The 22,507-nt window shown below is 39.4% G+C and overlaps 2 protein-coding genes across 13 annotated transcripts in view; one reads left to right on the top strand and one right to left on the bottom strand.

The window, feature by feature from the left end:
• LOC139761646 (uncharacterized) overlaps window positions 1–8,016 on the bottom strand; it is a 55,817-nt gene extending 47,801 nt beyond the window's left edge. For 3 of the 7 annotated variants that reach the window (XM_071685948.1, XM_071685946.1, XM_071685945.1), the window contains exons 1-3: window positions 7,895–8,015; window positions 5,478–5,652; window positions 2,923–3,220 (exon numbers count right to left, since the gene is read on the bottom strand). In XM_071685948.1, the coding sequence (XP_071542049.1) occupies window positions 2,923–3,220; window positions 5,478–5,638 (459 nt within the window). In that variant the 5' untranslated portion in view covers window positions 5,639–5,652; window positions 7,895–8,015. Of the gene's footprint in view, window positions 1–2,922; window positions 3,221–5,477; window positions 5,656–7,894 lie in introns of all 7 variants that reach the window. The other 4 variants (XM_071685944.1, XM_071685942.1, XM_071685943.1 and 1 more) reach the window with 3 other exon arrangements.
• A 1,288-nt stretch (window positions 8,017–9,304) lies between these two features.
• Vti1b (Vesicle transport through interaction with t-SNAREs 1b) overlaps window positions 9,305–22,507 on the top strand; it is a 42,131-nt gene continuing 28,928 nt past the window's right edge. Inside the window, exons 1-3 of one of the 6 annotated variants that reach the window (XM_071685958.1) lie at window positions 9,305–9,333; window positions 10,434–10,577; window positions 19,440–19,621. In XM_071685958.1, coding sequence (XP_071542059.1) covers window positions 10,476–10,577; window positions 19,440–19,621 — 284 coding nt within the window. In that variant the 5' untranslated portion in view covers window positions 9,305–9,333; window positions 10,434–10,475. The other 5 variants (XM_071685954.1, XM_071685960.1, XM_071685956.1 and 2 more) reach the window with 5 other exon arrangements.

A 22,507-nucleotide genomic window follows, 5' to 3' on the forward strand; every position in this document is an offset into this window, starting at 1 on the left:
ATCAGCCCTTGCCCTCTCCCAACGACATAACATCCTTCCACACCAACACAGAGGATATTATACTACCTTTGGGGTATTTTCTTCAATAACTCAGACATGTACAGAGCATCAGATTGGGGAAGAGCAGTGTGGTTTCAGAAGTGGTAGAGGATGTGTGGATCAGGTGTTTGCTTTGAAGAATGTATGTGAGAAATACTTAGAAAAGCAAATGGATTTCTATGTAGCATTTATGGATCTGGAGAAGACATATGACAGAGTTGATAGAGATGCTCTGTGGAAGGTATTAAGAATATATGGTGTGGGAGGCAAGTTGTTAGAAGCAGTGAAAAGTTTTTATCGAGGATGTAAGGCATGTGTACGTGTAGGAAGAGAGGAAAGTGATTGGTTCTCAGTGAATGTAGGTTTGCGGCAGGGGTGTGTGATGTCTCCATGGTTGTTTAATTTGTTTATGGATGGGGTTGTTAGGGAGGTGAATGCAAGTGTTTTGGAAAGAGGGGCAAGTATGAAGTCTGTTGTGGATGAGAGAGCTTGGGAAGTGAGTCAGTTGTTGTTCGCTGATGATACAGCGCTGGTGGCTGATTCATGTGAGAAACTGCAGAAGCTTGGGAGGTAAGTTTGAATGGAGAAAAACTGGAGGAAGTAAAGTGTTTTAGATATCTGGGAGTGGATCTGGCAGCGGATGGAACCATGGAAGCGGAAGTGAATCATAGGGTGGGGGAGGGGGCGAAAATCCTGGGAGCCTTGAAGACTGTGTGGAAGTTGAGAACATTATCTCGGAAAGCAAAAATGGGTATGTTTGAAGGAATAGTGGTTCCAACAATGTTGTATGGTTGCGAGGCGTGGGCTATGGATAGAGTTGTGCGCAGGAGGGTGGATGTGCTGGAAATGAGATGTTTGAGGACAATGTGTGGTGTGAGGTGGTTTGATCGAGTAAGTAATGTAAGGGTAAGAGAGATGTGTGGAAATAAAAAGAGCGTGGTTGAGAGAGCAGAAGAGGGTGTTTTGAAATGGTTTGGGCACATGGAGAGAATGAGTGAGGAAAGATTGACCAAGAGGATATATGTGTCGGAGGTGGAGGGAACGAGGAGAAGTGGGAGACCAAATTGGAGGTGGAAAGATGGAGTGAAAAAGATTTTACGTGATCGGGGCCTGAACATGCAGGAGGGTGAAAGGCGGGCAAGGAATAGAGTGAATTGGACCGATGTGGTATACCGGGGTTGACGTGATGTCAGTGGATTGAATCAGGGCATGTGAAGCATCTGGGGTAAACCATGGAAAGTTGTGTGGGGCCTGGATGTGGAAAGGGAGCTGTGGTTTCGGGCATTATTGCGTGACAGCTGGAGACTGAGTGTGAACGAATGGGGCCTTTGTTGTCTTTTCCTAGTGCTACCTCGCACACATGAGGGGGGAGGGGGATGGTATTCCATGTGTGGTGAGGTGGCGATGGGAATGAATAGGGGCAGACAGTGTGAATTGTGTGCATGGGTATATATGTAAGTGTCTGTGTGTGCATATATATGTGTACATTGAGATGTATAGGTATGTATATTTGCGTGTGTGTGTGTACATTGTGTATGGGGGTGGGTTGGGCCACTTCTTTCGTCTGTTCCCTTGCGCTACCTCGCAAACGCGGGAGACAGCGACAAAGCAAAATAATAAATAAAGTAAACTCAGACAAATTCTGCAAGGACATTTTTTACTTTTCTTTTTTCACTGCACGAGGGTTAATTTCAGAGAAGATTCAAATATGAGGGTCCAGAGGAAGGGAACAATGATATTACAGATATTACCCATATTATGAGAAATGAGCTACAAAGAGAGGGAGCAAACTAATGATCAACCCACCATGGAAAAAGAGAAGGGTAAGGGGTGCCTAATCACAGTGTATAAATATCTATATTTGGATGATGTCAACAGTAAAGTTTCAAGGGTTGCAATGGCAGTTTAACAGCAGAAGATAAAAAGAATCTTGGAAAGAAGCTTGTTAGAAAAGATGAGAAGTATTTCTTCAGTATCTGGGTGTTGGATAATTAGAATATGCTAAGTCATGAAAAATATACAACAACCCCCATGATACAGTACAAAGAGGTAATCAAAATCACAAATACAAACACAAACCAATACAAGGGTAATGACATAATGCTCCACATCAAAATTTGTAGTGGCATGAATAATCAGCTTCAGTTGAATAGCGATCAGTAAAACGGTGTTTGGTGTTGCTAAACACTAGTTTGTTAATTCTAAATGTAAAGTGTACACTAATCTCATCACACTAGATTTCTGCAAGAAAGGTATCTGTTTTTGTCTGATACAAGAGATTCGGACCCCAAGGAAAGAGATCTGATCATCCAATAAAGTAAAAGAGGGACAACTTCATCATATATCAGTGATATATTAAAGTATTTTACATCCCACTCCAAATAACTTTAAGTAAACAATAACAAAAATACCCTATGTAAAATCTTATAGTACAATATAAAGCTAAAGTTAAAGCTACAGCAATGTGTAGAAATCTACCAATCTATTCAACTACCATGTATGCAACTACCTACATTTAAGCAGGATAGCCAAAAGCAGACTATTCCCTGAATCCTTAAAGTATTCACAAGCTCTTTTTATATGCCATTTGGTTTGGACCACAGTTCACAGATGTAGGATAAATCATTTAGTATTTCTCTTAAAATGGTTTTCCAGAGGAACCAATAAATTGAAAACAAAACACTTTTAACACTAATGATATGCTATTTCCTAATATGAAGCATGATGGTATTCTCATAAACATGAAACTTTCTCACAAGGTACCAATAGAAGCACACCCTTCTTTGAAATATCACTCATTCTTACTATCAGCTAGGGTTTCTTTACTCATAACTTATTCCCTAAACAAATTTTCAGGTTTTAAAATGTAGTACTATTTCATACCTGTTCTTCTGAATCTTTTGGCATCTGGCTTATACTGCTACTGATGGAAATACTTTGGTTTTCCTCATCATTTCCATTCTGTGATTCTAGTTCAGTGGTTGTAAATTCTTGATCTACCTTAACAGGTTCTTGAACAGTTTGTGCTTCTTCAATCGGTTTGATTTCAGCAACAGGTTTTTCAGGCAGTCTGTTCTGGAACTCCTGATCTGGTGTCAAGGTAGGGGTTCCACCAATGGCTGAGTCTGGAGACTGTAAAGCTGACTCACTAGTGGAGTCTGCAGTTGTATCCATGCCTTCACTGTAAGAAAGTATATAATGAAATCCACTATTCCAAAGCACATGTACTCAGTAAAAACTAGAGTGAACTGAGGAATATCTCTTTGGCATATGTTGCACAAGAACATAAAAATATTACTCTTACAATACATGGGTAAATTGCAAGAAATACATTTAGTGAAAAATTGAAGTCATTCTAAATGCTGTATGTAATTCATCCATCTCTTAAAAACTGGAAATGAATTTCACGTTGATAAACAGAAATGACTGAGATATCAAGGGAATGGTTGGATAATTCTTTTTTTCAAAAGCAGTATAATACACTAAAAACTAAGTGGGAAAATTTAGGGAGGTTACTGATGAAAAAGATGTGCACAACAAGAGAGAGAATGATCTGTTCTGTAAAATGAAAAATATCTGAAAAACAATACAAGAAAGAAAATCATCACTTGATGAAGTAACAGGTTAGTGTAACTTTGAGTGTGTGTGAACAAGAATCATAAAAAAATGTAAATCCAATGCCAAATGCGAAGCAAAGATTAGTAAAAAGATGTCCAAGAAAATACTTAAGTGTTTAGGAGCTATCTTGGGTAAGTTTGGTGATAATGAAGGAGAGATATGGGACAGAGCAGTACATGATAAACAAGTACACAATAATCAAGGGCAGAAGTGTAAATATAGAAGTGAAAAAAAAAAGGATCATGGGACAACACAGTCCTCCCGATACACAAACTAAACAACCATGGTGACATCACACACTCTTGCAACAGACCAACCTTCGCATGGAATCATTCACTCTCCTCCTTCCCTATTTGTATATATGCCTTACACCCTCAGTAAAAACTTCTCACTGCTTCTAGCAGCTTTCCTCCCTCAAAATATATTTGTAAGACCTTCCACAGGGAATCTCTATCAACCTTATAAGTTTTCTCTAGATCCCTAAATGCCACGTATAAAATCCATCTGTTTTTTCTAAGTATTTCTCATATGCAATATTCAATGTAAACATCTGCAAGGAATAGAGTGAGTTGGAACAATGTGATATACCAGGGTCGATGTGCTGTCAATGGATTAAACCAGGGAATGTGAAATGTCTGGGGTAAACAATGGAAAGGTGTGTGGGGCCTGGATGTGGAAAGGGAGCTGTGGTTTTGGTGCATTACACATGGCAGATAGAGACTAAGTGTGTATGAATGTGGCCTTTTTTTGTCTTTTCCTGGTGCAACCTCACTGGGGGGATGCTAGTTCATGTGTGGTGGGATGGCGACGGGAATGGATGAAGGCAGCAAGTATGAATATGTACATGTGTATATAAGTGTAAGTCTGTGTATGTATATGTATGTATACGATGAAATGCATAAGTATGTATATGTGCGTGAGGGGGCTTTTATGCATATACATGTGTATGGGGTGGGTTGGGCCATTCTTTAGTCTGTTTCCTTACGCTTCCTCGCTAATGCGGGAGACAGCAATTAAGTATAATAAAAAAACATAATAATAGAGTGAATTGGAACGATATGGTATAACGGGGTCGACGTGCTGTCAATGGATTGAATCAGGGTATGTGAAGCATCTGGGGTAAACCATGGAAAGTTATGTGTGGCCTGGATGTGGAAAGGGTGCTGTGGTTTCGGTGCATTACACATAACAGCTAGAGACTGAAGGTGAACGAATGTGGCCTTTGTTGTCTTTCCCTAACACTACCTCGCATGCATGCAGGGGGAGGGGGAAGCTGTTTCATGTGTGGCAGGGTGGCAACAGGAATGGATGAAGGCTGCAAGTGTGGATGTGTACATATGTATATATGTATACGTCTGTGTATGTATACAGATGTATACATTGAAATGTATATGGATAAATATGTGCGTATGTGGACGTTTACATATATGCATGAGATGTGGGTGGGTTGGGCCATTCTTTTGTCTATTTCCTTGCGCTACCTCACTGATGCAGGAGACAGCAACTAAGTATAATAAAAAAAAATGTGTGTGTGTGTGTGTGTGTGTGTGTGTGTGTGTTTGAGTGGATGAGTCATTTCTTTGTCTGTTTCCTGGTACTACCTTACTGACAAAGGAAACAGCAATCAAGTACAATAAAAGAATAAATATATGTATAATTTCTAGTGTATAATACCTACCATAAATGGGCTACTGTCAACTCCAAATATACATCTTAACAAGTCATATCTATTCTAAGGCAAGTTATCAGGAAGTTTTCAAAAAACCAAGATGATCATGCTGCAATATCAAATATTCTAAATCAAGTAAGATATGACAAACCTGTTTGTGGATTCACTTTCAACAGATGCTTGAGAGATGTCAAGTGATTTGGAATTATCATTCCCAGCCAAGTCAAGAGCCTCTTCCCCCTCTGTCACATTCAGGATCTCTGTTACCACCTCTGCCTTACTGATATTCACGGGGTTATCCAGTGACGTCATTTAGCCACTAAATTCTGCTGGACAAATGATCACTAGAGCCATATGAAACTACTGCAGTATTAAATCAAGTATCAAATTTCATTTAAGTCTAGTAAACCCAACAGAACTACATAAACCAATATTGGTGGGAAGAATAAAAAAGTATGTTCAAGTGTTCATCAAAACAGGAATAATGATGACTGCTTCATAAAAAAAAATTATGACACAAAAGATATCTAATCACACAAACACTTTAACACATATCCTACACATACTGAAGCTACAAGAAAACCTGGCTACCATTGCATATGAAAAAACATAAAGAAAAAAATCTCAAAGCATATTACACTCTAAAACAGTAAAATCAGAGATATTAATGTAAGAGTTTGAAAAATAAAAACAAATCCTTTATCTACCTTTGCCTTGCCATGGTGGGATATTAAGATGAACATATAAGGGCAACCCAGCAAGCCCCTCAGTGCCTAACATGGAAGAGAGTAGTAAAGCAAGAGGAGTGAGTCATGAATAGCAAGGGAGGATAATGGAGTGAGAAGTGAGTGGAGTACTATTTCTTATGACAAGCTATTTCTAAACTAATCGGAAAAATATTTGTCTCATACAACGCATGACACAGCTGACCATGCATCAGCATCAAACGATGCATGTCAATTGAGATATGTAAGAGAGCAAGTGAACTGAAATAAAGTCTATCTACAAATTTCTAAAAAGCTAAAGCTACACTCAAATTATCTGACCTATATTTACCTCATGCAGAGACAGAGAAGTCTCATGCTGAAAGGATTGCTACTAAGGGACTGAGTAATGCATGAGAGGTATGAAGAAATCTATGACATGGTTTACAAACGTTAAACATGGCACACAGTTTAAAACAACAGCATAGATATTTTAAATGATGGGTCATGGTTCATAATAATATATCAATATATATGTCATAGTTTACTGATTAAGGAAACATCAGAATCAACTGTATACAAATGAAGACTGAGACTGCACACAAAAACTGGAGCTTGTCAAATGAGACACTAATAGGGTACAAAGCCATGGGCCTAAAGTAAAAGAATAGCTGAACTTTCCCTTACTCAAAGACTTGGGCACATTCTTAATGTTTCTGGGACACTAAAGTATGAGGCATTATCAACTTCCAGTACATTATGGGATTAAATATTTTCAAAGTGGCACACCACAAGAATATATTCTTTCGTCTGTTTCCTTGCACTACCTCGCAAACGCGGGAGACAGCGACAAAGCAAAAAAAAAAAAAAAATATATATAAATTACTGAAATACTCTGATCTAAAAACCCATTACCCCTCCCCCTCAAATAAGGCAGCACCACCCACATGAGATAACCACTTATGAGCTGGATATAAATCTATTCCATAAAACAATCTACAAGATTCTAAGATGACTGGACTATGTTGGAACTTTGCTCCTAACTTCATCCATTACCATTACACCATTCATGGTTAGTTTGTCATCTGCAAAACCGACTGCAGTTAGCATACAAGATGTAAAGTTAACTAGGCCAGCTTACTAAAGCCAGTGAAAAAAATAATTCTACAGTCAAAAATAGTCACAAATAAGAATTGCACTGCCTGAGTGTCTATTAGCACCACTTCCAGTTCCATCACAATTAAGGAAGCACAGCTCTGTGCCAGTAGTACAAGAGAATCATTACTCATCAATAAAAACAGGAGTGCAATACCTGAAAAGTGTCAAGAGTTGAGAAAGAACCTCAACAGTTATATAACATGCAACTCCACCAAACTCCCAAGTAACCTCTCTAAATGTCTTACATAATGCACCTAATAGAGAGATGTCTTTCGTAACCTTATATATTCTCTGTCCACAAATAATAACCATGTATACATTATACAGGTTCATTCAATTAAAACATGTAAACAAAACATTATTCTTGGGACAACCTTACGACACGACACCTGTATTATAAAAAGGGCATGCAGTAGGGGACGGATAACAGCTGTGCTGGTATTGTTGCTATGCCTAAGACATAAACCATAATTTTACACAAACCATACATGCTCATGATTTAAACACAAACCATGAGTTACCCATCACCCTCATTCTAATTCTAAGTCCATAAATCAGTAAAATACATTCATGTATATACCAAACGAGGCATCAATCTCTGTCATCAACGTAAATTACTAAAACCACTAACTGGCGAGACCATACTTATCGCACTTATCATTATGTTACGTCTTTATAAATACAATACGCATGATGTAACACTCACTTAATGTACTGAAAACGTCAAGTAATATGGCAGAACGAAAATGCCTGCACAAGCTCTGCCTTGAAAACAAACCAGCGGACCCTGAGTCGTGAATAGAGTTACCAATTACCAGTTTATTAATAACTTGTAAATTCATCTAAAAATTTCGTTACATAGCCAAGTAAGAAATAACTACAAAATAATCAAATACACAAAATCTTCATTTAACGAATAACTGATTTCAGTGATGACCCACGATTTTCGCATGTTGATAAGATGTAATTCCGGGAATTTTTTATATTAACAAAACGGGTAAAGATCTATCATGCTGAATCTTGTTGTTACATTTACCACAATAAACATGCACTTACTCTGAAAAAAACGAAAATTCTTATTATATTAAGCTTTAACAAGAAGAGAGGCATGCTTCTGCTTATCATTTTCAACCATATATAGTACAATAATCATGAAACATTTAGTTTAGGACGTCTGCCTAACATCACGTTGTATCTTAATTTATATTTTAAGAAGAACTCTGATGATAGTTTCCTTTATAAGATAAAAACAAATATTACAAATAGTTTCCATCTGTTTCTGTTATCAATGAAAACTCCCCTGTGTCATGAGGCGGTTCAGGTATGAACATAATTTTGATTTAATACGATCATACTCGCACTATCTTTGGAAGTGATTGCCTTTTAAAATTTTCACTCAGCTCTAACAATATCAAACACTTGAAACACTAATGACAATTTGATTTGTAAAGAGAAGTAGCGTAACTGTAATATATCCACAAATGGTATTCTATCAAACTTCTCGTTGCCCTTAAAAGTACGCATTACATAATGCTCTGAGATCGTAGTTAATAACTGAAATAATATATACGCATGTTATTGGTACTTATCACATTACCGTTATTAAATCTAATGTATTTTCTTTCTTGAAATTTACTTGCGTTTTTTCATAGTGGACCCTAACTCAAGACTTCTTGAGATACTCAAGCACCATACCTCACTTAATGTGCCGTTGATTTTGTGAAGTGTTAATACAGATGCTTAAAGAGAATAAAATAAAGAGGCGATAGAATTTTACTTTTTTTAAATCATTTACGGAATAGTAATTCGTACGGTAATCATTGCAATGTTACACAATTTTATGACCATTAACAATATATATATATATATATATATATATATATATATATATATATATATATATATATATATATATATATATATATATAGTCTTTCTTAAACCTTTCTACATAAGTTTCATAAACTAGCGCAAATACACATCTTCTTTGGGGAGCATAGACCAATTTTTGTACTTCCAGTGTTTGGATGAATGGTAGGGATTCTACCATTAATCACCATCAACTGTGGTTTAACTTTAAATCCCACAATCTAGTTGCCATAGGGCGCTATAAATCATCAGCCAGCCCCTACATCTGTGTTAGTAGAGTAGGTGCATTTTGCAACTTGAGTCAGATTAAATGGTCTTTTTTTTTTCAAATCATAAGTTACATAAAAAGAATCTCAGAGTTCGTTAGGGTTAGGTTAGTGTAATGAAAGAAAAAAAAAAAGGCCAACTTTCACAATACTACAAAAACCTACTCCCACCTTCCAAGTGTCCCTGGGGAGTCGGCGGAACGCAGCTGACTGTAAACAAACAATTAAATTGGTGTCGACAACAACACACAAAACTGTAAGGTTGTTTCTAAATGTAATTAGCATAATTTGACGTGCTTGTTGCCAGCTTAAAGCATGACTTTCCCCATGTATGATATCAGGAAATAATTACTGAATGTGCTATGTACAATGTAAGGTATATTTATCAGTATTATTGAATATGAAACTTGCATTACGTATGCAAAATTCTATTATGGTTAAATCTATAAAATTCCATAACCTGGATATTGTTTGTCTTGAGGATTAAGAGAGTTTTCGATACTCTGCCGTTGTTAACAACTTAACAATAACATTTACATTTGCCTAAAAAATATCAAAAGTTGGTGTAGGAGCAAACAGCGAAGCATTCTTCCAGTTGCTTTGCTGAAGCAATGTATATGAAAAGAACAAACGCTATTTCTAATTTAAAAAAGGAGTTGCATGATATGGGAAATATTAGTAAGGAAGTGATTTAGGAATTTGGGTAACAGACTAGCAAATTTCCCATAGATAATTGGGAGTCCCTGTCTTATGCCAGATTATGGGTAAGAAATTCAAGATTCCAGTTCTGTAATATTTATCCCACACACGTTGTATGCCTTTATGCATCTGATATACCTAAGTACAAAAGGAAAGGAGTTCTTCATTACAGAGAGAATAGAATGAAAAATGTTAGTGAATAAAAAGCACACTAGTATAAAGGACTGTAGTGTAAATGTGTCGTGTTAAGGAGAATGAATCATGGGATAGAGGCTACAAGAAAAAAACACTTTATATCATATACCATTGATGCTAAGTACTGCAGTATCTCTTTTGAGAGTCAATGCTAGCTAATCTGTTACTAGCCATGATCAATTTAATTATGACAAAAGTGATACAGTATTAAGTTTCAGAGTTCTTCAGTAATGTGCGCCTAGCCTCTGTGAATTCAGCATATGGAAAAACATAGAAGTCTGAGCAGGATGTCATCCCACAAGTTTGAGTTATTGGATGAGGAAGTGGAAGCACTTCTTGATCAAGTTGCTGATAAGTTAGAGGTAAGGAATGCTATGAAAGTATAGTGAACAATATAATAAAAAGATTTTCTAGTACATGCAGATAATATGCGGGGGGAGGGGGGTGCTATTTCATGTGTGGCAGGGTGGCAGTGAGAATGGATGAAGGCAGCAAGTATGAATATGTACATGTGTATATATGTATATTATTTTTTATTTTATTATACTTTGTCGCTGTCTCCCGCGTTTGCGAGGTAGCTGCAAGGAAACAGACGAAAGAAATGGCCCAACCCCCCCCATACACATGTATATACATACGTCCACACACGCAAATATACATACCTACACAGCTTTCCATGGTTTACCCCAGACGCTTCACATGCCTTGATTCAATCCACTGACAGCACGTCAACCCTGGTATACCACATCGCTCCAATTCACTCTATTCCTCGCCCTCCTTTCACCCTCCTGCATGTACAGGCCCCGATCACACAAAATCTTTTTCACTCCATCTTTCCACCTCCAATTTGGTCTCCCTCTTCTCCTCGTTCCCTCCACCTCTGACACATATATCCTCTTGGTCAATCTTTCCTCACTCATTCTCTCCATGTGCCCAAACCACTTCAGAACACCCTCTTCTGCTCTCTCAACCACGCTCTTTTTATTTCCACACATCTCTCTTACCCTTACGTTACTCACTCGATCAAACCACCTCACACCACACATTGTCCTCAAACATCTCATTTCCAGCACATCCATCCTCCTGCGCACAACTCTATCCATAGCCCACGCCTCGCAACCATACAACATTGTTGGAACCACTATTCCTTCAAACATACCCATTTTTGCTTTCCGAGATAATGTTCTCGACTTCCACACATTCTTCAAGGCCCCCAGAATTTTCGCCCCCTCCCCCACCCTATGATCCACTTCCGCTTCCATGGTTCCATCCGCTGCCAGATCCACTCCCAGATATCTAAAACACTTCACTTCCTCCAGTTTTTCTCCATTCAAACTCACCTCCCAATTGACTTGACCCTCAACCCTACTGTACCTAATAACCTTGCTCTTATTCACATTTACTCTTAACTTTCTTCTTCCACACACTTTACCAAACTCAGTCACCAGCTTCTGCAGTTTCTCACATGAATTAGCCACCAGCGCTGTATCATCAGCGAACAACAACTGACTCACTTCCCAAGCTCTCTCATCCCCAACAGACTTCATACTTGCCCCTCTTTCCAAAACTCTTGCATTTACCCCCCTAACAACCCCATCCATAAACAAATTAAACAACCATGGAGACATCACACACCCCTGCCGCAAACCTACATTCACTGAGAACCAACCACTTTCCTCTCTTCCTACACGTACACATGCCTTACATCCTCGATAAAAACTTTTCACTGCTTCTAACAACTTGCCTCCCACACCATATATTCTTAATACCTTCCACAGAGCATCTCTATCAACTCTATCATATGCCTTCTCCAGATCCATAAATGCTACATACAAATCCATTTGCTTTCCTAAGTATTTCTCACATACATTCTTCAAAGCAAACACCTGATCCACACATCCTCTACCACTTCTGAAACCACACTGCTCTTCCCCAATCTGATGCTCTGTACATGCCTTCACCCTCTCAATCAATACCCTCCCATATAATTTACCAGGAATACTCAACAAACTTATACCTCTGTAATTCGGGCACTCACTCTTATCCCCTTTGCCTTTGTACAATGGCACTATGCACGCATTCCGCCAATCCTCAGGCACCTCACCATGAGTCATACATACATTAAATAACCTTACCAACCAGTCAATAATACAGTCACCCCCTTTTTTAATAAATTCCACTGCAATACCATCCAAACCTGCTGCCTTGCCGGCTTTCATCTTCCGCAAAGCTTTCGCTACCTCTTCTCTGTTTACCAAATCATTTTCCCTAACCCTCTCACTTTGCACACCACCTCGACCAAAACACCCTATATCTGCCACTCTATCATCAAACACATTCAACAAACCTTCAAAATACTCACTCCATCTCCTTCTCACATCACCACTACTTGTTATCACCTCCCCATTTGCGCCCTTCACTGAAGTTCCCATTTGCTCCCTTGTCTTACGCACTTTATTTACCTCCTTCCAGAACATCTTTTTATTCTCCCTAAAATTTAATGATACTCTCTCACCCCAACTCTCATTTGCCCTTTTTTTCACCTCTTGCACCTTTCTCTTCACCTCCTGTCTCTTTCTTTTATACATCTCCCACTCAATTTCATTTTTTCCCTGCAAAAATCGTCCAAATGCCTCTCTCTTCTCTTTCACTAATACTCTTACTTCTTCATCCCACCACTCACTACCCTTTCTAATCAACCCACCTCCCACTCTTCTCATGCCACAAGCATCTTTTGCGCAATCCATCACTGATTCCCTAAATACATCCCATTCCTCCCCCACTCCCCTTACTTCCATTGTTCTCACCTTTTTCCATTCTGTACTCAGTCTCTCCTGGTACTTCCTCACACAGGTCTCCTTCCCAAGCTCACTTACTCTCACCACCCTCTTCACCCCAACATTCACTCTTCTTTTCTGAAAACCCATACAAATCTTCACCTTAGCCTCCACAAGATAATGATCAGACATCCCTCCAGTTGCACCTCTCAGCACATTAACATCCAAAAGTCTCTCTTTCGCACGCCTGTCAATTAACAAGTAATCCAATAACGCTCTCTGGCCATCTCTCCTACTTACATAAGTATACTTATGTATACCTCGCTTTTTAAACCAGGTATTCCCAATCATCAGTCCTTTTTCAGCACATAAATCTACAAGCTCTTCACCATTTCCATTTACAACACTGAACACCCCATGTATACCAATTATTCCCTCAACTGCCACATTACTCACCTTTGCATTCAAATCACCCATCACTATAACCCGGTCTCGTGCATCAAAACCACTAACACACTCATTCAGCTGCTCCCAAAACACTTGCCTCTCATGATCTTTCTTCTCATGCCCGGGTGCATATGCACCAATAATCACCCACCTCTCTCCATCAACTTTCAGTTTTACCCATATTAATCGAGAATTTACTTTCTTACATTCTATCACATACTCCCACAACTCCTGTTTCAGGAGTATTGCTACTCCTTCCCTTGCTCTTGTCCTCTCACTAACCCCTGACTTTACTCCCCAGACATTCCCAAACCACTCTTCCCCTTTACCCTTGAGCTTCGTTTCACTCAGAGCCAAAACATCCAGGTTCCTTTCCTCAAACATACTACCTATCTCTCCTTTTTTCACATCTTGGTTACATCCACACACATTTAGGCACCCCACTCTGAGCCTTCGAGGAGGATGAGCACTCCCCGCGTGACTCCTTCATCTGTTTCCCATTTTAGAAAGTTAATACAAGGAGGGGAGGATTTCTGGCCCCCCGCTCCCGTCCCCTCTAGTCGCTTTCTACGACACGCGAGGAATACGTGGGAAGTATTCTTTCACCCCTATCCCCAGGGATAATATACATATATATATACATATACACATACACACACATACACATACATACGCACATATACACACACACACACACACACACATACATATATATACATATGAAAAATGTAAGAAACAATTTAGAAAACTGAAACTTCTAGCTTGAAATGAATGAAAAAATGAATGTCACATAATGGTTCAACCTCTGGCTATGGAAAAAGGAAATGTATAATTTATTTACACACACGTCAATAGGAGTTCTCATCAATTTAACCACTGTATCAATAAGCTTCAATGTCTAAGCTACATTTTTCTCCAATTTCACATATGTATATGTCTGTATTTATATGTGTGTATACATTGAAATGTATAGGTATGTATAGGTGCATGTGTGGGCATTTATGTATACACATGTGTATATGGATGGGTTGGGCCATTCTTTCATCTGTTTCCTTGCGCTACCTCACTAACATGGGAGACAGCGATTAAGCATGAGATAGAGTGTAAGAAAGTAAACTCTAGATTGATATGAGTAAAACTGAAAGTGGATGGAGAGAGATGGATGATTGATTACTGATGCATAGGCACCTGGTCATGAGAAGAAAGATCACGAGAGACAAGTGTTTTGGGAGCAGCTGAGTGAGTGTGCTAGCAGCTTTGATGCAAGAGACCGGGTTATAGTGATGGGTGAGTTGAATGCAAAGGTGAGAAATATGGCCGTTGAGGGTATAATTGGTGTACACAGGGTGTTCAGGGTTGTAAATGGAAATGGTGAAGAGCTTGTAGATATATGTGCGTAAAAAGGACTGCTGATTGGGAATACTTGGTTTGAATATACATAAGTATATGTATGTAAGTAGGAGAGATGGCCAGAGAGCGTTATTGGATTACATGTTAATTGATAGGCGCATGAAAGAGAGACTTTTGGATGTTAATGTGCAGAGAGGGGCAACTGGAGGGATGTCTGATCATCATCTTATGGAGGCGTAGGTGAAGATTTGTAGAGTTTTCAGAAAAGACGAGAGAATGTTGGGGTGAAGAGAGTGGTGAGAGTGAGCTTGGAAAGGTGACTTGTGTAAGGAAGTACCAGGAGAGATTGAGTGCAGAGTGGAAAAAAGTGAGAGCAAATGATGTAAGGGGAGTGGGGGAGGAATGCGATGTATTTGGGGAAGCAGTGATGGCTTGCAAAAAAGATGCCTGTCGCATGAGAAAGGTGGGAGGTGTGCAGATTAGAAAGGGTAGTGAGTGGTGGGATGAAGAAGTAGTATTATTAGTGAAAGAGAAGACAGAGGCATTTGGACAATTTTTGCTGGGAAGTAGTGCAAATGACTGGGAGATATATAAAAGAATGAGGCAGAAGGTCAAGAGAAAGGTGCAAGAGGTAAAAAAGAGGGCAAATGAGAGTTGGGGTGAGAGAGTATCATTAAATTTTAGGTTGAATGAAAAGATGTTATGGAAGGAGGTAAATAAAGTGCGTAAGACAAGAGAGCAAATGGGAACATCGGTGAAGGGGGCTAATGCGGAGGTAACAATAAGTAGTGGTGAAGTGAGAAGGAGATGGAGTGAGTATTTTGAAGATTTGTTGAATGTGTTTGGTGATAGAGTGGCAGATATAGGGTGTTTTGGTCGAGTTGGTGTGCAAAGTGAGAGGGTCAAGGAGAATGGTTTGGTAAACAGAGAAGAGGTAGTGAAAGTTTTGCGGAAGATGAAAGCTGGCAAGGCGGTGGGTTTGGATGGTATTGCAGTGGAATTTATTAAAAAAGGGGGTGACTGTGTTGTTGGTTGGTTGGTAAGGATATTCAATGTATGTATGGTTCATGGTGAAGTGCCTGAGGATTGGCAGAATGCATGCATAGTGGTACAAAGGCAAAAGGGACAAAGGTGAGTGTTCAAATTACAGTTATATTTTTGTTGAGTATTCCTGGGAAATTATATGGGAAGGTATTGATTGAGAGGGTAAAGGCATATACAGAGCATCAGATTGGGGAGGAGCAGTGTGGTTTCAGAAGTGGTAGAGGATGTGTGGATCAGGTGTTTGCTTTGAAGAATGTATGTGAAAAACTTTTAGAAAAACATGGAATTGTATGTAGCATTTATGGATCTGGAGAAGGCATATGATGGAGTTGATAAGAGATGCTCTGTGGAAGGTATTAAGAGTATACGGTGTGGGAGGTAAGTTGCTAGAAGCAGTGAAAAGCTTTTATCAAGGATGTAAGGCATGTATACGAGTAGGAAGAGAGGAAAGCGATTGGTTCCAGTGAATGTCGGTTTGCTGCAGGGGTGCTTGATGTCTCCATGATTGTTTAATTTGTTTATGGATGGGGTTGTTAGGGAGGTGAATGCGAGTTTTGGAGAGAGGGGCAAGTATGCAGTCTGTTGTGGATGAGAAGGCTTGAGAAGTGAATCAGTTGTTGTTCGCTGATGATACAGCACTGGTGGCTGATTTGGGTGAGAAACTGCAGAAGCTGGTGACTGAGTTTGGTGAAGTGTTTGAAAGAAGAAAGCTGAGAGTAAATGTGAATAAGGGCAAGGTTATTAGGTTCAGTAGGGTTAAGGGACAAGTTAATTGGGATGTAAGTTTGAATGGAGAAAAACTAGAGGAAGTGAAGTGCTTTAGATATCTGCGAGTGGATTTAGCAGCGGATGGAACCATGGAAGCTGAAGTGAGTCACAAGGTGGAGGAGGGGGCGAAGGTTCTGGGAGCACTGAAGAATGAGTGGAAGGTGAGAACGTTATCTCGAAGAGTAAAAATGGGTATGTTTAAAGGAACAGGGGTTCCAACAATGTTATATGGTTGATAGGCATGAGCTATAGATAGGGTCGTGCAGAGGAGGGTGGATGTGTTGGAAATGAGATGTTTGAGGACAGTATGTGGTGTGAGGTGGTTTGATCAAGTACTTAATGAAAGGATATATATATCTTAACTGCTCCACCTTATCTTGTTCCTCATCATAATGAATTCAGGAAACCTCTTAAAATAATCAGTGATAGTGTTAACACATCTTTCTGACATTGGGAAGATTACTGAAATCTGTTTCATTTATCAGTCTTTTTTACTTATTTAGATTCTTTTTAAGAAAATAATAACTGCTGCCTCCTACTTATTTGGTACGTGACCACTTAACATGCTTGTTGCAAATCTTTCAATATTTATCCAGAAACCATTTCATAATTACTCTTCATTTCACTATACTCTCTTCACCTGATTTCTCACATATGCAGTGTCCCACAAGTAGTTTTATGCATGCAGGGAATCTGTTGTAAAGAAAAGGGTTTTAACCATTTCAACCTATGTTTCTTTCCTCTTCATTATGTCCCACAAGCATAAAACTGTCCTCGGGACAATACCTTAGAAAAAGAAGGTTTGTCAACCTTCAAAATCTACATTCTTAAATTTCAGTATAGGTTGTGCCTCTTTAATCTGGTGACCTTGGGACCTGGCCTGGCCATTGCCAGACCACAGAAACTGCCGGAAAACAGTGATTGACCCTTTTAAAGGCCCTTAGGTGAACACTTCCCAATTACCATCAACTTGGTTTTATGTCTTCCTGCAGCCCTGCTGCAGCCAAGAATTGTTATCCTATGTTTGGAATCCTTACCCCCTGATGGAGACTCCTCAGTATCTTGGGCAAGGTTTTCATGGCATACGACACCAATACAGGGCAGATTAATCAGCATTCAAGGCTTGTTCTGGGGCAATAGGAAATTAATATGACTTAATTAGGTCGGCTACAGTGTGACAGATTTTGGTGCCTTAGCGCTGCTAAGAGCACCACCCTGGTGGCAGATCCACAGATTCAAAACGTGCGAGACCATGGGATTTGCTGGACCATAGAGTGCAGGATTTGAGAGTTACAGCCTGTAGTATTAGTGCTCTGTTTAGCACCTTTTTCTGTATATTGTTGATGGAGCCCTTTCAGCATCTGAGAGAGCACTTGTTTGTTAGAGGATTAAAACCATCTGATATCCCAAAATAAGTTGTATCCTTGAAGGTGAACCTGCATCAGCCATGATTAAACTTATGAGGCCAGTACTACCACCTGGTTACTGGGAGGATTAATGATGGGGGTTCACTGAGCCAGCGCTACATTAGCTATCATGTTCCCCTTTGTGGCCCAGGTTGCTGACACTCTTTTCTGAGTTTATGTTGCTTAAACTCATTCCTCGAACATATCCCTCTTCATATCGCACCTAACTCTTGACAGATATGGCCAATTGAACCTCATGGAAACCATATAGACTTCATTTGGGATTATCAAGGGAACCTTCTGTTTGTGCACCTTGGAACCACAAAAACCCATTTTGAAAAAAGATATTTCTTCGCAGATTAAGAGTTATATTTTTGGCTAAACCTGGGCTTTATTCCCAGGTGGTCTTGACCTTCCCCAAGAAACCTTTATCCAGAGGAAACCAAGATGAGGAGTCTTTGCCGCTCAATTACTGTCTTTCTCTTTGAGCACATAACTTAGTTCAGACATTGCAGATCTACCCAGTGTGGTTCTGGGGGTTCCTTCTTTGGGAGAAATAGATTCCAGTTTGCTTCTGTGTCACTTTCGAAGGTACTTATGTTCACGTTTAGGTTTAATCCTCTTACTGAAAGTTCTTCAGTAAACCCTCCTTCATGTGGATATGCTTTCATACTCATGAAACAGATTCAGAAGAGAAAAGTGGATTTTTGATACTGAGAAAAAAAATTTCTGAGACAGTGTCCTGGGAACATGTTTTTCAGGTTATCTTGCTCTGTCCCACTCTCTCCTTATTTTTTCTCTTAGAAATAGAAATCTTTCCTTCGCCAAACTTTCCTTTTGCAATTAGTGAATTCTGACCAGTTGAGCAGCCAGAAATGTGTGAGATGATGACATGGTGATGTCAGACTGCCCAAACACAGGGCCAAAACAAATGAGCTGCTACTGTTACATTTGAGTGTTTAGCAAAGGGTAAGGAAGGCCAATGCTTTCTCATCAGGAATACTAATACTCCTGATTTTCTTAAGAGATATCATAGAGAATCTCTCATGCTTGAAGGTCACCTTCTTGGAGAGAAAAGATTTTCCAGTTTTCAAAACTCATGTTTCTGTAAAGCCTATGGCTATTATCTTTATGCTGACTTCAATGTAGCCTTTATTTTCATTTAAATCGTGTCACATTTTTATGCTGTTATCCAGGTTTCTTGACGATAGTGAATTCTGTAGTTGATACTTGTGAAGAATTATTTTTCATATTGAAGCCCAGAGTCATCACATGAATTATGAATTAACTTTTCCACTTACATGAACTTCATTGTAATCATTTTGTTACTGTGTTTTTTGAAATCTTAATATCCTTAGAATACTAAGCATGCTTCAGCCTTTCAGAATTTCAGCATTTTTTTCTTTTTCCAAGATTCAATTTTATATTATAGTGTGGTGTGGGTCAGTGCAAAAGCCTGGAGGAGCGAAAAGGCCTACTATTTGAGATTGAACGATCATTGAAAGATGCAAATGATTCATTGCTGGAGATGGATATTGAAACAAGGAAAGCTCCAGCTGATTACAGGAATACAATGATGAGCAAAGTACAACGATACCAGAATGAATTATTAAGGTGTGTACTTATTTCAGTCTTCCTAATATCTGTCTGTGTAGTAATAAATCAGTGATGTTGGTTGTCCAATGAAGTACTCATTTTAGGGAAGTAAAGATTGCTCACTGTTCCCATTTGTTGACCATCATTTTTGCACCACGTTCATAATGTAATATCACATGATGATATCCTTCACATTCCTTCAAGACCTCCCTCTGACAAGGGTTGCACCCCAATGCAAATTGACAGTCAATTATTACATTTCACCAGTAATAGTTGAATTTTAAGAATACTGAATCTACTCAACCATCTTATTTCGTAATATATATATATATATATATATATATATATATATATATATATATATATATATATATATATATATTTTTTTTTTTTTTTATACTTTGTCGCTGTCTCCCGCGTTTGCGAGGTAGCGCAAGGAAACAGACGAAAGAAATGGCCCAACCCTCCCCATACACATGTACATACACACGTCCACACACGCAAATATACATACCTACACAGCTTTCCATGGTTTACCCCGGACGCTTCACATGCCTTGATTCAATCCACTGACAGCACGTCAACCCCTATATACCACATCGCTCCAATTCACTCTATTCCTTGCCCTCCTTTCACCCTCCTGCATGTTCAGGCCCCGATCACACAAAATCCTCTTCACTCCATCTTTCCACCTCCAATTTGGTCTCCCTCTTCTCCTCGTTCCCTCCACCTCCGACACATATATCCTCTTGGTCAATCTTTCCTCACTCATTCTCTCCATGTGCCCAAACCATTTCAAAACACCCTCTTCTGCTCTCTCAACCACGCTCTTTTTATTTCCACACATCTCTCTCACCCTTACGTTACTTACTCGATCAAACCACCTCACACCACACATTGTCCTCAAACATCTCATTTCCAGCACATCCATCCTCCTGCGCACAACTCTATCCATAGCCCACGCCTCGCAACCATACAACATTGTTGGAACTACTATTCCTTCAAACATACCCATTTTTGCTTTCCGGGATAATGTTCTCGACTTCCACACATTTTTCAAGGCTCCCAAAATTTTCGCCCCCTCCCCCACCCTATGATCCACTTCCGCTTCCATGGTTCCATCCGCTGACAGATCCACTCCCAGATATCTAAAACACTTCACTTCCTCCAGTTTTTCTCCATTCAAACTCACCTCCCAATTGACTTGACCCTCAACCCTACTGTACCTAATAACCTTGCTCTTATTCACATTTACTCTTAACTTTCTTCTTCCACACTCTTTACCAAACTCAGTCACCAGCTTCTGCACTTTCTCACATGAATCCGCCACCAGCGCTGTATCATCAGCGAAGAACAACTGACTCACTTCCCAAGCTCTCTCATCCCCAACAGACTTCATACTTGCCCCTCTTTCCAAGACTCTTGCATTTACCTCCCTAACAACCCCATCCATAAACAAATTAAACAACCATGGAGACATCACACACCCCTGCCGCAAACCTACATTCACTGAGAACCAATCACTTTCCTCTCTTCCTACACGTACACATGCCTTACATCCTCGATAAAAACTTTTCACTGCTTCTAACAACTTGCCTCCCACACCATATATTCTTAATACCTTCCACAGAGCATCTCTATCAACTCTATCATATGCCTTCTCCAGATCCATAAATGCTACATACAAATCCATTTGCTTTTCTAAGTATTTCTCACATACATTCTTCAAAGCAAACACCTGATCCACACATCCTCTCCCACTTCTGAAACCACACTGCTCTTCCCCAATCTGATGCTCTGTACATGCCTTCACCCTCTCAATCAATACCCTCCCATATAATTTACCAGGAATACTCAACAAACTTATACCTCTGTAATTTGAGCACTCACTCTTATCCCCTTTGCCTTTGTACAATGGCACTATGCACGCATTCCGCCAATCCTCAGGCACCTCACCATGAGTCAAACATACATTAAATAACCTTACCAACCAGTCAACAATACAGTCACCCCCTTTTTTAATAAATTCCACTGCAATACCATCCAAACCTGCTGCCTTGCCGGCTTTCATCTTCTGCAAAGCTTTTACTACCTCTTCTCTGTTTACCAAATCATTTTCCCTAACCCTCTCACTTTGCACACCACCTCGACCCAAACACCCTATATCTGCCACTCTGTCATCAGACACATTCAACAAACCTTCAAAATACTCATTCCATCTCCTTCTCACATCACCACTACTTGTTATCACCTCCCCAATTTACGCCCTTCACTGAAGTTCCCATTTGCTCCCTTGTCTTACGCACCCTATTTACCTCCTTCCAGAACATCTTTTTATTCTCCCTAAAATTTACTGATAGTCTCTCACCCCAACTCTCATATATATATATATATATATATATATATATGTGGGAGTATGTCATAGAATGTAAGAAAGTAAATTCTCGATTAATATGGGTAAAATTGAAAGTTGATGGAGAGAGGTGGGTGATTATTGGTGCATATGCACCTGGGCATGAGAAGAAAGATCATGAGAGGCAAGTGTTTTGGGAGCAGCTGAAGTGAGTGTGTTAGCGGTTTTGATGCACGAGACCGGGTTATAGTGATGGGTGATTTGAATGCAAAGGTGAGTAATGTGGCAGTTGAGGGAATAATTGGTATGCATGGGGTGTTCAGTGTTGTAAATGGAAATGGTGAAGAGCTTGTAGATTTATGTGCTGAAAAAGGACTGATGATTGGGAATACCTGGTTTAAAAAGCGAGATATACATAAGTATACTTATGTAAGTAGGAGAGATGGCCAGAGAGCGTTATTGGATTACGTGTTAATTGACAGGCGTGCGAAAGAGAGACTTTTGGATGTTAATGTGCTGAGAGGTGCAACTGGAGGGATGTCTGATCATTA

The sequence above is a fragment of the Panulirus ornatus genome, chromosome 41, assembly GCF_036320965.1.
Source record: "Panulirus ornatus isolate Po-2019 chromosome 41, ASM3632096v1, whole genome shotgun sequence".
In the NCBI taxonomy this organism is placed as follows: Eukaryota; Metazoa; Arthropoda; class Malacostraca; order Decapoda; family Palinuridae; genus Panulirus; species Panulirus ornatus.